General features: G+C 39.3%; 1 protein-coding gene across 1 annotated transcript in view; it reads right to left on the bottom strand.

The window, feature by feature from the left end:
• Positions 1-14,751, bottom strand: part of LOC306773218 (voltage-dependent calcium channel subunit alpha-2/delta-1-like) — a 127,521-nt gene that overhangs the window by 55,442 nt on the left and 57,328 nt on the right. The window contains exons 5-6 of the mRNA XM_079262973.1: positions 14,335-14,370; positions 13,525-13,687 (exon numbers count right to left, since the gene is read on the bottom strand). Coding sequence (XP_079119099.1) covers positions 13,525-13,687; positions 14,335-14,370 — 199 coding nt within the window. The remainder of the gene's footprint in view (positions 1-13,524; positions 13,688-14,334; positions 14,371-14,751) is intronic.

Genomic DNA, 14,751 nt, shown 5'->3' on the forward strand with positions numbered 1-14,751 from the left:
TCCCAAAAATAGTGTTGGCAATGGAATTAACTTTCACATCTAAAAGTTTTCCTACCAAAACCCTATTCTATTCTATTCTATTCTATTCTATTCTATTCTATTCTATTCTATTCTATTCTATTCTATTCTATGTCATTTAGCAGACGCTTTTTTCCAAAGTGATTTACATATGAGTGAAAATAACAAGCACAAAATCAAACAGTAGAGGACATCATAGGAAGGTGCTGGCGGACTGTCCAGTTGGACACAGGTCCTTCCATGGAGTGCTACAGGCTTTATTTTTGTTTCTTTGGCTGTCTCCCTTCCCACCCCACAATATTACCTATGTTAAAATACAAAGAATTAACACCATAATGTTTGTTGCAAAGAACTGGGCTAAGTTCTCCAATTCCTCTGGCAAATACAGCTAAACTAAGGGTGGAAGTGCTCCTTGAAGAGCTGAGTCTTCAGCTTGTTCTTAAAAGTAGACAAGGACTCTGCAGAGCAGACAGAGTTTGGGAGGTCATTCTATGATTGTGGTACAACAGAGGAAAAGAGTCTGGCTCGTGATTCAGTCCCACGTATTGGTGATAACACAAGGCGTCTTTCACTGGTGGAACTTAGCTGTCGAGAGGGAGTGTAGGCCGGGATTAGGGATTGAAGGTAGACAGGAGCCGTTTGAGTTATTATTTTGTAAGCCAGAAGCAAAGCTTTAAATTTGATGCATGCTGCGACCGGAAGCCAGTGAAGTGTGATTAGCAGCGGAGTGACATTATCTTGTTTGGGTTGGTTGAAAACCAGATGCGTTGCGGCGCAGAGGTTTAACCCTTTATCTGGCAAGTGACTATTTTTGATAACTTTGTTTTCTTTCATTTTCAGCAGAAAACAAATTAAAAAAAAAAAATCCTGTAACAACAGAATGGAGGTCTTGGTACATACCAGAAGGACAATTTTAGGTTAAAATGTCTAATTTCAAGGTATTTCATTGAAGGGTTAACAGAGTATGCCAGCACACTTGCAAGAAGGGAAATGCAGTAATCCATGCGTGAAATGACCAGAGCCTGAACCAAAAGCTGAGTTGTGTGTTCTGTCAGGTATGGTCTCATTCTCTTGATGTTGTAGAGAGCATATCGGCAGGTACGGGCAACTGAGGCAACATGGACCTTAAAGGTCAACTAGTCATCCACCATGACACCAAGATTCCGGGCAGCAGGCGTAGGAACAATTGTGATAGAGTCAAGCTTCACATTTAATTGCGGAGATATGGAACGATTGGTTGGGCAGACAATGAGCTCTCTCTTGGACAGATTAAGCTGAAGGTGGCGAGCCTTCATCCGTGCAGAGATATGAGCAAGTCAAGCTGAAATTGTCATTGAGACGGTTGTCTCATCCGGAGGAAAGGAGAGGAAAAGCTGAGTGTCATCAGCGTAACAGTGGTAGGAGAAGCCGTGAAAGCTTGTGACTGCAACAAGTGAGAAGGTGCGTCGGGTGAAGAGAAGAGGGCCGAGCACCGACCCTTGAGACACCCCCTATTTTCAATTCATGTGAGCTGGACACTTCCCCTTACCAGGATACTCTGAAGGATCTTCCTGAGAGGTAGGATGGGAACCACAGGAGGACAAATCCAGAAATGCCGAGCTCAGAGATTGTGCAAAGGAGAATCTGATGGATCACTGTGTCAAAAGCAGCAGATAGATCCAAAAGTATCAGGACTGAGGATTGACCAGTGGATCTGGCAAGCCGGAGGGAATCGGTAACAGACAGGAGAGTAGTTTCAGTGTAATGGCATTGCCTAAATCCAGACTGATATGGATCAAAAAGGTTTTCATCATGGAGGAACTGCTAGACTTTGCTGAAGACTGCACACACTAGTAGTTTTGACAAGAACAGCACCAATGAGACTGAGTCGAGTGTGGGTTTCTTCAGAGGGGTGACCTGAGCTTTCTTGAAGACAGAGGGAAAGACTCACTTAAGATTCATTAATTTTGTAGTCTAAGCACCTGCAGTGCCAATCCAAAAGTTTACTGCAAAAACAAAACAAGTCTGATTTTCTCCTGTTTTCCCTTCTTTCATGATGTCCTGTGACTTTCATGCTCCATGTGCCTCCCCACTACTTCCCCACCTCACAATCACATGTCTCAACCATAGCTCTGTTTTAATGCATGCCGGATAAAGACGGAGCTCAGACCAAGCTATAAATTGCTCCCTGTGGATTTTGTGTAGAAAAGTGGTGACAATTTGTACTGCCTGATCTCCCTGCTCCCCGAGGTTGGCCCTTAATGGATTAGCCCTGCTGGTTTCTGTGACACTGCTAACAAGACGACTCAGGTTAACAAGATCTCATACAAGAAGCAGTATATTTACTTCCACACTTAACAGTAAAATAACAAGCAACATGCAGTTTAAATGTTTTTTTTTTTTTTTTTTTTTTTTGTAAACATGACTTGTTTGTGACTAAATTTAAAATGACTAAATAGATTGCAGAAAGTCCCTTTCTGTGTTTCTTTGAGTAGAAATGACCAACCCATTAGTTTCCCAGGAGAACATGAATGTAAACATTCATCCCACACACATACACGTACAATAGCAGGTCAAATACCAGTAATGAGCCCTTTAACTACAACACTGAGCCAAAGCAAGGGCAGGTCGTCTAATCTCAGATGAACAAATCAGAGTTTTAGTGTAAACAGATCCATCAGATGCGTCTGTTGCCTGCTTGAGGTTTTTGTGATGAGAGGAAGAAGTGAGAGGTGTCATGGCAGCAATGCAAGAGCCGGTCGGCTCGATATGTCAGCTGTAGCATCATGTCCTGAGGGACCAAAGGAGGTAAGGCAAGCGTGTTTAAGGGTTTGCATACTTAAAGTGACAGACATGGATCAGTGTATCCAAGAAAATCTGGCTTATAGAAGTTCCTTTTCTTCAGGGAGTTGAGCAAAATGAATTTAAAATGTATTTTAAGATGCTCTGCAAATGTGTTATCCAATGCAAGATTCTGCTTTTACCCAGAAAATAGAGAGTTTACACGAGAGAGAAAAAAAAAAGAATAAAATAAGGAAGCAAATGTAAACAGATGCTTGTAATGATTTTCTTTTAACAGGTCCTTTAGGTCATCTGGCTCTAACCTGTAATTTATTTTGTGCAAATGTACAATTATTACCTTACAAATACCGGGAACATGAGTTGAGAAAATTTAAGAGAAATCTATTTTAAAATAAAGTGTTTGATTGTTTATTTATCAAATTTGACGGATCTGCTTTTACCAGAATTTTTCAAAGCATATTTGTTTATGCACCCTTTAAAGGTGGAGTATGTAAGATTTTCAATATTTTCTAAAGGAATTAACTAATAAAATAACTACAATCATAATTAGATAGTTTTTTGAACATGTAGGTTCCAATCTGTCCATATTTGATGCGTTATTAAATTACAAGTTTAATTAATGACAAATGACAAAAAGCACTTTTTTTTTTACTGGTAGGCAAACATTTAAGAAGGGTCTTTGTCATTAATTACATTTTTAATTTAATAACACATCAAATATGGACAGACTGGAACCTACATGTTTAAAAAAAACTATGTAATTATGATTGTAGTTATTTTTTAGTTAATTTATTATGAAAATATTGAAAATCTTACATACTCCACTTTATAAAAAAAGAGGATTAAAAGTGTTCAGTGTAGAAACTGTGTCCATTCCAGCTGACACATTCCAGAGCAACCAGCAGGACTCCAGTTAGACTCACAGTGGATAGGTTTGGAGAAAGGAACATTCAATTTTTCTGTTTCACTAAATTTACGGAAGCAGCATTTGGAAATGAATCCAGGTTTAAAGTTCTCAGTTTTAATTTAAGGAAAATCACATCAAACTTGATGGAACAATACAGTAATTTCAGTTCCTTAATGTGTAGAAACTGAACTTTGAAAAGGTTTCTGATTTGATCGTTCCACTGACAAGTTATTCCCTCATCACCTTTTCATAGTTGAGGCAAATTAAAACTCTGGAAGACATTACATTTGCAGCAGCTGCATTTGGAGGCTGCTGCTGGAGAAAATGGCCATCCTGAGGCTGGAGAGACATTACAAACCTGTCTGAAAAAGATCAGCAACACCAGGTATCCAATCAACAGCCAGACTGTTGATGTTTATTTTATGATAACTTGGGTTTTAATTAGTTATTTTTAATTAAAACAATATTACTCATATCTCCAACAAGGTAGCATTCTCACATATGTATTAAAACACCTTCACAAAATCCAGCAAGTCAAAAAGCAAATACAGATTATTCACTACAAGGTGGAAAGTGTTCAAAACGCAAGAATAGAAAGGCCATGTGAGACTTCTATAAAAGCCAGAGCAGGTCTCGCTGAGCATTCTTTGGAAAGGTTGAACTAAGATCAACCTGCACTGGAACAATGGGAAGGGAGAAGTGTAGAGAAGGCCTGGAGGAGCTCGTGATTCATACAGCATGTTAAACCCTTGTAAGTAGACTAATGATATGCTCACTGGGTCACTAGCTTTTATTGATGATGTGACAGAAGTCAAACACCAGGATTAATTCTGAAGTGCACAAGATCATGCCTGAGTTAACCACTTCATCCCAAACTGATGAAGCAGCAACACACTTAATGTTTTGAGTGATAACAAATCCAAAGACAAACCTTAGGAGCTCATAAATCACCTCATAAATCTAACTGTTACTGAAAAATCACAGAGGCAACAAGGGAAGATGTGAGGTGAAAAGATGAACGATCTGTGGGTCAAGCATACAGAAACACAATATTTCCCGCGAGGCTTTAAAAAAAAAAACAACACACATCAAACAGGACTTTGGCAGTAACTGATGAGGATATTGGCTATGGGATGTGATGAAGAAGGGGAGGGAAAGCTGTGGGAAGCCATACCGTGTCAGCAAAGCGCTGTGGTGCTCCCTGTCATCAGCTAGCTGGTGGCTGACACTGCATGTGCATTGGGAAGTAATTACACAGTGGGGGATGAAGTGGTGAGAACCTGTAATCATCATATCAGAAAGGAGCCTCCACTAAATGATACTTTACCACTCACGACTACATAATAACAAGCAGCGGACGAGAATCAAACTAACATGGAAGCGCTAAAGACTGCAGCTAAATCAGGTTGGCTCTACTATCAAATGATTTTCATGTTTAAATATAAAAAGTACCTTGTTTATAGGAGAAGTAAACATGTTTACAACCTCATACACACACAGAGGCTGAAGTTATATGTACATCCCATCATTTTAATGGTATAGAGGCCTCATAAAGTCATGTATGAAAGCTAAGTGGCTACTTTTTCTTGAAGATGATCATCAATCTATCAATCCACGAATGTTTGATATTTCCACACATGTTTCTAAAAATAAAGAGCTTATATTGTTCTGGCAGTAAAAGGTTCTTCTCCACTTGTCATTTTGTATTAACAAAGCTTTCTTGCTTGCTTTCTTTCTTCTACTTTATTAGAATCCCCATTAGCAGCAGCACAAAGCAGCAGCTACTCTTCCTGGGCTCCATCATATACTAAAATCAATCCATATATAGAATAAGAACTATTACCATACAATATTATGGTTGAAATAACAAAGCTAGAACTAATCCTTATAGAGGCTTACTGTAAATTTACAGGGGATTGCACACTATGATAATAATCCCTCCCTGTTGCTAACCAAGGCCATGAAAACTGTTTTTCTGCACCTGCTTTGTCTGAATGGCACAGTCAGTGTGAGGGTGCAGTCATGAACGACACATCGCTCTTTAATGCAGACGTGTGTGTGTGTGTGTATGGCACTTACTGCAATAACAGAAAGTTACTCCCGACCCTGTAAAAACATGAATTGGTACATTGTGGATGAAATAGATGTAGGCAACAAGTGCAAGAAGTTGAAAACATTTAGCCTCTCATCCAAAAGGTTTCTTCTGGTGTAAACTGACCGGTGAGAAATTCTTGGTGTATAAAATGATATTTTGGAAATATATTTCAATCTTAACATGAAGGAAGATGTAATTTTTTATTTTTTTATTTTTTTTTTTTATGAGTAAAGCAAAGCACGACAAACAAAACCAAAATAAAATAAAATAAATACAAATAAAAATAAAAATAAAACATTTTGGAATTTGAATGGGAATTTGCCCAACATGTTTCCATGTGTTTTGTGGACTTGGAGAAGATGTTCGACTGTGTCTCTCATGGAGTCCTACGTGTGCTCTGGTTAGTGTGAAGAGCGAGACTTCCTTATACGAGCTGTCCAGTCCCTGTATGACTGGTCCAGTAAGTCCTGTTCCTCCTTCCTGCTTTATTTGGCTGTTCACCCCCCCTTATATTTTACATTCTGTTCTGCTTCTTGTTCAAAAGCTCACCTGGTTTACTTTGCTAATTCATTTCACCTGCTTCTCCGTAGTTGTGCACAATAACTCCTGGTTTCTGTCCCTATTTGCTACATTTTCATGCTTCCCCTGTTTCATCTGTGTCAGTGTGTCTCCAGTTCTCATCATTTAGTCTTTATTCTTACACCAGTCTACCTCCAACCTCTCAGTCCTTATTTTGTGTTCACTCAGTCCACAAAATGTGACAGAGTGGTTTTAAATTACATTTTAATAGAAAATATAGTAGAAAAGTATCTCCCATAATCTTTGGTAACAGGGTTCACATTTAGTCCTGATACTCTACCATCGGCGCAGCTGGCAAATAAAACTATAATATGATCAAACAGATTAAGGTTTCTAAGGATTTATTGATGAAGAGGAAGCAAAAATGAAATAAATGAGGATGACAGTGGAAAATATTTCAGTACCAGTGAGGACACTGTGTAAACCTACTGTGATGCATGGGCCCAATGTAATGCCGGTGTACTAAATGTTGAATGCCAGGGAAATAAGTGTGTGTGAAAACCAAACAAGGACGTAGAGATGTGTAACACTCACAGCTGCTGTGACCTGGAGGAATGTATGAAAAGAAATGGACACCGGCATGCACACATGCTCGACTGCTTTGTTCACCTCTGTAACATAAGAAAGGTCTTAAGGTCACGAAGGTGTGAAAACCCCTTCTGATACGTTCCACGTCCTGGAGATCAAGCAGAGCCTTGAATCCAAACAAGCACACACATACTGATGAGCGTCTCCTTCAGTTCTTTAGTGTTTTATGGAAGGTGAATTGAGATTAATAGGAGGAAACTGTCTGGGAATCTGCTCGCATCCAAATGTGAACTCCATTCAGCTGATTAGAACATCACGGGAAGGCATCCAAGTTGTCTCAAGGACACAAGGCGCAGATGTAAAGACAGCGAGATGAGAACGAGGAAGGCAGGGGGAAAGGACAGAGATGGAGATGAGTACACCTCAAAGTTTGGCTGCCAGCGTTATAAATGAAATAGAACGTGTATAAAAAGACACAAGAGTGCAAAAGGAAAAGAAAATCTGTTTATACGCTGTGAGCTTCGCCAAAGGGACTGTGGCTATAACACACACACACACACACACACAGTGTCACAGTATCTCAGCACGTCACCATGTGTGCGTGTCCCGGGCTGACAGGTGCCACACAGCGTTGATGCAAACGGGCATCAGACGAGCCTCGGATCTCCTGCCAAGGCCACAACGCTCTCCTCTCATCTCCTCTCACTGCATCCACGCCGGTTTGCCTAATGAGCAAAAAGACATGCACACCAAGCCACGGGATCTATACAAAGTGCAGAAGGTGCATGTTTTCTGACACACACACACACACGATGACTCTCACACCACAAGTGTTTCCAGCTCCCTTTCTCGTTTGAACACGTCCATGCACACAGACACACTGATTTGTCACTAGCATGCGTGGACGCACACACAAACACGATAATGAATCCCGGTCTGACCACCCACACTGGATCAGCAGGGAGAATAAATTCCAATCATGCGGGGGAGATCGACAGTAGCACATTTGTCTCCACAAAGCACGCTAATATAGTGGAGGCAGGGATGAGAAGGGTGGACTGATAGAATGAGGGGTAGACGATGCGGTGGATAAAAGTGAGGAGGGAGAAGAAAATAAGCAAACGTGATAACATCATGAAAGGAGAAGGGGTCTAAAAGAGGGAAGCACAAGAAGTCATGTAGGGGTTGTGAAAAAAAAAAAAAGTTTCTTGCAGTTAAAAAGGTGAGTCATCAACGTCACTAAAAGCCACAAGGATGTCTTTGTCTTTGCAAAGTCCCCCTAATCGAGTTACAGCTCCCCGTTCTGTTCAACAAGATGGAACATCAGGGCGTGTCTAAGAGTGGCGTGTCTCCGTCTACTCACACACAAAGACACTAGGATATCACCATGGCAACCGCAACAGTGCTGGCCAGTTGGAGAGGCAGCAGTGTGGCAGCCTGTCCTTTGTAGAGAGGGAGTAAGAGTAAGAACACCAGCACAGTTTGGCGACTGTGCTAACTATATTTCCTCCCAGACGCCTCCTGAATCTGAGCCAGAGAGGAGAAGCGATCGCTAACGCAATATGTAGAAGACAACTGCAGCCAGGAGGCCATCAGATAAGTAGGAAGACTCAAAGCAGGAGGAAATGGGATGGGTTTCAGCATTTAGAGCCACAAAACAGTACAACTCTGGAGAAGGAGGACAAAACTTTTTCAGCAGGAAGGCTGGAAAAGGAAGAAATCAGCTAAACTTGTTGATGTCATTATATTTACAGATTTATATGACATCCTCGAGAGAGAGAGAGTTCTTGAGTTTTGGGATGTAAAGCATGAAGTTCTGCATATTTCTATCACATTGTTTATCAAATTTGAGCAAAATAAGAAACTAAATCAGCATAACATGACAATAACAAGCAAAAGGTACCATTTTCTGAACAAAATCACAAAAAGTACACATAGGAAGTTAAATAAGCACTCCCACACATAGGCGGTATTGGTTGGGAGTTTTGCTTCACATCAGTCTAGGAGAGAGAAAACCAAAGAATCTGAGAGAAAAAGGCTGGTTTTGAAAAACTGGGATCAGGATATTTACAACAGTGCAGGCACAACATTTTGAGGTGAAGCATTGAGATGTAAACAAAACAATCTCAGTTAAATCTACTGCAGGGGTCACCAATCCTGGTCCTCGAGAGCTCCCATCTTGCTTCCTGGTACAGCACTTGATTCAAATGAAAAGGTCCAACTTGTTGGCATCTTCTGCACCTGCCTGTTTGTGATCCATTGATTTGGGTCAGGTGTGCTGCACCAGGGAAACATTAAAACCTGCAGGATGGTAGTACTCAAGGACCAGACTTGCTGACCCCTGATCCACTGCAACATACATTTCCTCCTGTAAAGTAACACCTGCATTTCAAAAAGCTAAGTTGGTTCAATTAAGCTTAAAGTTTTTACAATACATTTATTTGACTGGTCCAAACACACACACAAGACACCAAACTGAGAAACTGTTGCACAGATGTATGGTTGCACTGAGCCAAGCGAGCATCATCTGGGAGTCAATATCTGGTGATTTCATCCGCTTTTTAATTAGCTGAAATGAGGCTGCATTGTCATCTGATCAGAAAACACAAAGCTGTTGCATTATTAATGTTGATTTGTCCACTTGTGGGTTAAAAGAAAGTCAAATTTGTCAGTTCAGTATTTCTAGACTCAGTCCTCTATAGACCATATTTATCTTTATTTTTTTGTTTTTTGTATCTACAACATGAGTGCTTTTTTTTTCTAAAAATCTGGGCTCCTGGCTGCCTTTTGGACCTTTTATGTATTTTAGCCTTTTCTTTAGTCTTAGCTGCTTAAAGCACATGAAAATTTGACAAAAGCCGTAATGTCTTTAGAGTTTTTATAAACATTAAATAAAAAAAATGCTGTAACTTAAGTGGGGGTATTTAATTAAAAACTATGATTTCAGATCCTAAAAAGCTCCTATTTACAGGGCTTGTAAATCACTGTAATATAAATCAGAAATACATGGATATATTTTGTCAGACTTCAGAGACAGAAAGTTGTGTACCTCATCTGCAATCAGACAAATTTCAGACTTGATCAATATAAAACACTTATGGAAATAAAAACAAATCCCAAGAAGTCTTAAATTTGCAGCTTTAAGACAAGCCATGATGCTAAATGCGTACTATTGTGTATTTGAAGCCTTTGTTTTGACTCTAAACTTTCAGCGAAAATGGCTAAAAGAAATCCTTCATTAGATGTAACCTTTGGACACAGCAAAGAAAAAAAAGGACAGACAGAAAGAAAGAAACATGAGTAAAGACAGACTGATGATTCACACAAAGAACTACCCCTTCCTGCATCACCCCAACTCACCCCCAGCCCTTTCATCATTATAACTGCTGCTTGTAAAAATAACTGAGTGCATTTGGCCATTTGGCAATGACAAAATGTCTGCACAGTCAGAGGCCTCAGAGGCCCGTCACTGCACATTTATAGTCCAGCTTATGTGGAGTGACTCGCTGTATAAGGACATTAAAGTCATGTGACTGAGTCCACTGCATTTAGCAGACCCAGTGTAAAGCGCAAGATCACTGAAATGCAACCAAACAGCGTCTTAGCTCATTCTATATGCTGGATTATAAGGAAACTATTTGACTGCTCTAATGCCCGCTGCATTTGCATGCAGTCAAACGAAGCATGCGACATGAAATTATTCCATGTTAGCGATAAAGCGCCATGTCGAGCTGCCTGAGCGACCAATGACGAAGTGCTTCTAAAAAAGTCGTCTCCGGCTGTACAGATATTACATTTCTTTGATATTTATATAGATCCACTAGTCACATCACAGACTTCCTTGCATGTTGTCTTCATTTTCCAAGGCTGTGCCTGTGTCCTTTTGTTGCTAAATCAATACAAAGTGTGTTTGTATATGTGATTAAGACTATCCCCAAGGAAGGACTGTGTGTTTTTCTGTGTGTGTATCAGACATGCCTAGATCCCTTCTTGTGTTTTCTGTGTCCTTGCACTGTACTCATGAGTGTCCTAAAATAAGAGACCGGCAACCCCAAAGACGTGTCAGATTGAGTATTTGCACCGGTGTTATAGTCCGTTTTGCTAAGGTAAGGTGCTTCCCCATTTAATTCATGATCATTTTGAGATCACTTGCAAAAGAGAGCAAATCAGGACATGTTAAGATTTTGAAAACAATGCTCAAAGCGTGTTAAGCAGCCTCACTAAGACATGGAAAGAAATACGTGACACCCGTTGATGATGGGTGGATCGGTGTATTTTAAATAGGAGGAGCTGAAGAATGTTTTAAAGTTTAAATAACTCTTTACTTTAGTTTGATGTATCTAACCATACAAAAAACATGCAGTTAGCATCAGCTGAAAAATGAAAATTTTGACCTCATGATGGTGCAGATGGAAAAGTTAAGATTCTTTATTATCTGAACAACTAGCCACAAACAACCGTCCCAAAAAAATCAGCTTGAATCATGAGAAAAATGTAAATTAGAATTGAGCAAAGGTTCATAAAATGAGAGATAATGTGTGACGTGATGTGAATAAAACGTACTCTCGAGAGGAAGAAACTAAATAATGACTAATAAGCTTCACTGTAGAGCCAAAACTCCACAGAAAGACCTCTTTTAGCTGGTAGACCTGACATTCTGTGGACCTGCCAGGAAAGGTTGGTGGAGTCAGCGATGGATGAGAGGGAAAGGAGCAGCTGGTGACTGGGGTAAAGAGGGGGTTGACCACTGGGTAGTTGCCTTTGAGCTATATATAGAACAGAATGGCCTAAGCTTCATGTAGAAGCATCTACTCAGCAGACGTTGCTGGGAGGCTAAGCTTCACATCATGGAAGTGAACTGCAGATAGCAAACATAGTGGTGACAGGCAGAGACCGAAAGCACGGCAGGAGGGGTTGGTGGTGGTTGCTATCTACAGTTAAGCCCCAAATTATTCATAGTCATACCAAATTTTGATTGACAGGGAACTCTTATTTACCCCAAAGGTATTATATTCTGTTAAATATATTAATTAATTTATTTAATCTCCACATAAAAAATACATAAATCCCCTAAAACATTTTCTCAGAGATCAATCCTAGTTTATTTTTTCTCTAGCAAACAGTTATAATAAAATATTAATGTGCTCTAAGCAAGTCTCCACAGGGATCCTGCACCACTTGTTGTACATGACACTTTCCAGGTTTTTAAGACTGAAAGTCTCTTACCAATACTTGAATTTTAAATTCTCTTCACAGTTCTTGGATAAGATTCAGGACTTGGGCGGAATCCCAATACTTGCACCCTGTTAACCGTCCTTAACTTTGACTGTCTGGTCACAGTCTTCTTGATACTTAAGGCCAAGCTTTCCTGCAGACTCTGTCCACCAGAATCTTAATCAAGTCATCTTCACTGACAAGGCTGTTGTCAACAAGTAAAGACTTTCGGACAGCTAGCTCATGCAGATCCTTACTGCCTAAACAGAAAACAACAGCTTCTTTCAGATGCTTCATGTTACAGCATTGTTAGCTCTTACTGAATGGTACCGAGGCTCAGGCGATAAAAGTCATATAGCAAACCCGACCTTGTACGTCTCAATGATATTTGCTTGTAAGTGGATCATTGGATGCATATATGTTTAAATGAATGGCAGCAGTTTTGTGTGTTTCACCATCCACCTTGCTGCAAACAGCATCAACAGCTGGACTGACAATGCAAGGCGGTGAAGAGGTTTGGAAAGCTTAAAGTTTTTCTGTTTTTCCATTTGTTAGACATCGCTTCATCGATGTAAATGATGCATCAGCTGACAGAAATGCATCAATTCACACTTACAATTAGTTATCTAAAGAACTGGCTTCAGACCTTTGCAAAGATGGTTCTGTTCTATGTGATGTTCTATTTAGTCAGATATTTGATATCTTTTTTCTTTAACCTGCAGGGTACAAGTACATCATCTGTTGACTGAATGATCTTAAATTTCTAGTCACAACGTTATTCTAATAAAAACAAATAATGCCACCCCGTCCTATCGAATAGACACTTTTCTTATTAAAAGAAATTAAACAGTCAGATATTATTCATCTTATTCAAACAACTGCATATAATTTTTGCTCTGCTCTGAGTGAGCGTGTGTCAGAGACTATGCGAGTAAAGGTCCTTGTTCTTATCATTCATTAAATCTGAGTCCAAGGAATGGTTACATTTAAAGGTGAAATGATCATGTGGAGGTCTCTACCCACTGACTGATGATGTAAAGAGACCATCCGAACCTCCATCTCATAGCTGTGATGAAAAAAGGCTTTATCGCTGATTACTGGACAAGAATGAGGGTATTTTAGTTTGTTTTTAAAATAAAACAAAAGACACAGTAGTTTAAAATATGGCGATGTTATCATCTCTGACAGTGCCCAACCATCATTAGTCCCTTTTTTGTTTCATTTACAGCCAGAAGAAACCAAATACCTCACTGTAAATGAAACGTTGCTCTCAGTAGTTTGGCTTTATTGTAGAAAAATAAAAATACATTCAACACATTTTATGATTATAGTTTTGGACAATGCATGCATGTGTGTGTGTGTGTGTGTGTGTGTGTGTGTGTGTGTGTGTGTTTCAACTTACAGCCTTCATATATATCTGTAGGAATATGGACAGCGGTGGTGTTGTAGGAGACGAGTCGCTTGAAGTCCGGGTCTATTTCGAAATCATCTGGAATGTATTTGGTTCTCTCCTCTGGATTTTTCTCCGAACCTTCTTCTCTTTTCTCTGGCTCAGTCTGATTTATCTGAACAAAAAGACAATTACAAAAAGCAGAGCCTGGAGCTCTCAAATCATCCTTTAACATATTTCTGGCTCTCTAGGTGCATATATAAATGAATGATGTAAACCCCTTGGGTGTAAATACACAGTTATTTTGACTGACATGTCTGTGGTGAAATGTCATCATTTACAGATAAAAACTGAAAAAACTTGGCATAAATTTGAGCAAAAGTGCAGGTATCTAAGTAAGATGGAGATGGGGCTGTCAGTCAAATTCAGAATGACATTAGTTAGCTGTGAGTTTGTTCTATTGAGACAGTGAACATAATTTAGATGCTGATTCCTGTTTATCAGAGTGGACGGGTGACATCTGTGACTCATGCACATTTTTTTTTTTGTGAATGTGGAGCTTCAAACTTGCACTGACACTGAAACAAAGCCATAATATCAGTCAGATCCTAGTATCAAGACCGAATCTCTATTAACTTCTACTTTGTACATGTGTCAGTGATTTCATTTACCAAGTTTAAGCAGAATGAAAAATTAAGCATGAAGGAAAGGTAGACCATTTTTACGGGCCATCAATAAAATGTATAATAAAATTGGTTGCCATGGTAATAATCTCTGTGCTGCTCTTTCATTGAAGGAATAAACTTATAAAATTGCACTTACTCCATCTTTGGCATTGTAGTAAACAATTTTGCTGGCCTGCAGAGAGATCAATACAGAGACAAAAAGATAAATGGTTAGGTGTCACAATGAAGTACCTACATATATTTTTTTAATTGATAACTATTAAAAACATTTTATAAGCACAAGTAAGAAAAGAGTATTAATCTGACATTTGTGGTTGAAAATTTTAAATTTAAACTTGTTTTTTTTTTTTTGTTTTCTGGTCAGTGTGATCAATAAACAAGATTAAACTAACATCCCTGATCACTCATAAAAGCTTCCTTTTCTGCATGAATGCACATCTTAAATTTGATAAGCAGATTTTCAAAATAAAACTGTAAATTTATTTTCAAATTCATTCATTTTCCGAACCGCTTATTCTAATTCAGGGTCGCGGGGAAGCTGGAGCTATCCCAG

The sequence above is a fragment of the Telmatherina bonti genome, assembly GCF_933228915.1.
Source record: "Telmatherina bonti genome assembly, chromosome: 23".
Lineage (NCBI taxonomy): Eukaryota > Metazoa > Chordata > Actinopteri > Atheriniformes > Telmatherinidae > Telmatherina > Telmatherina bonti.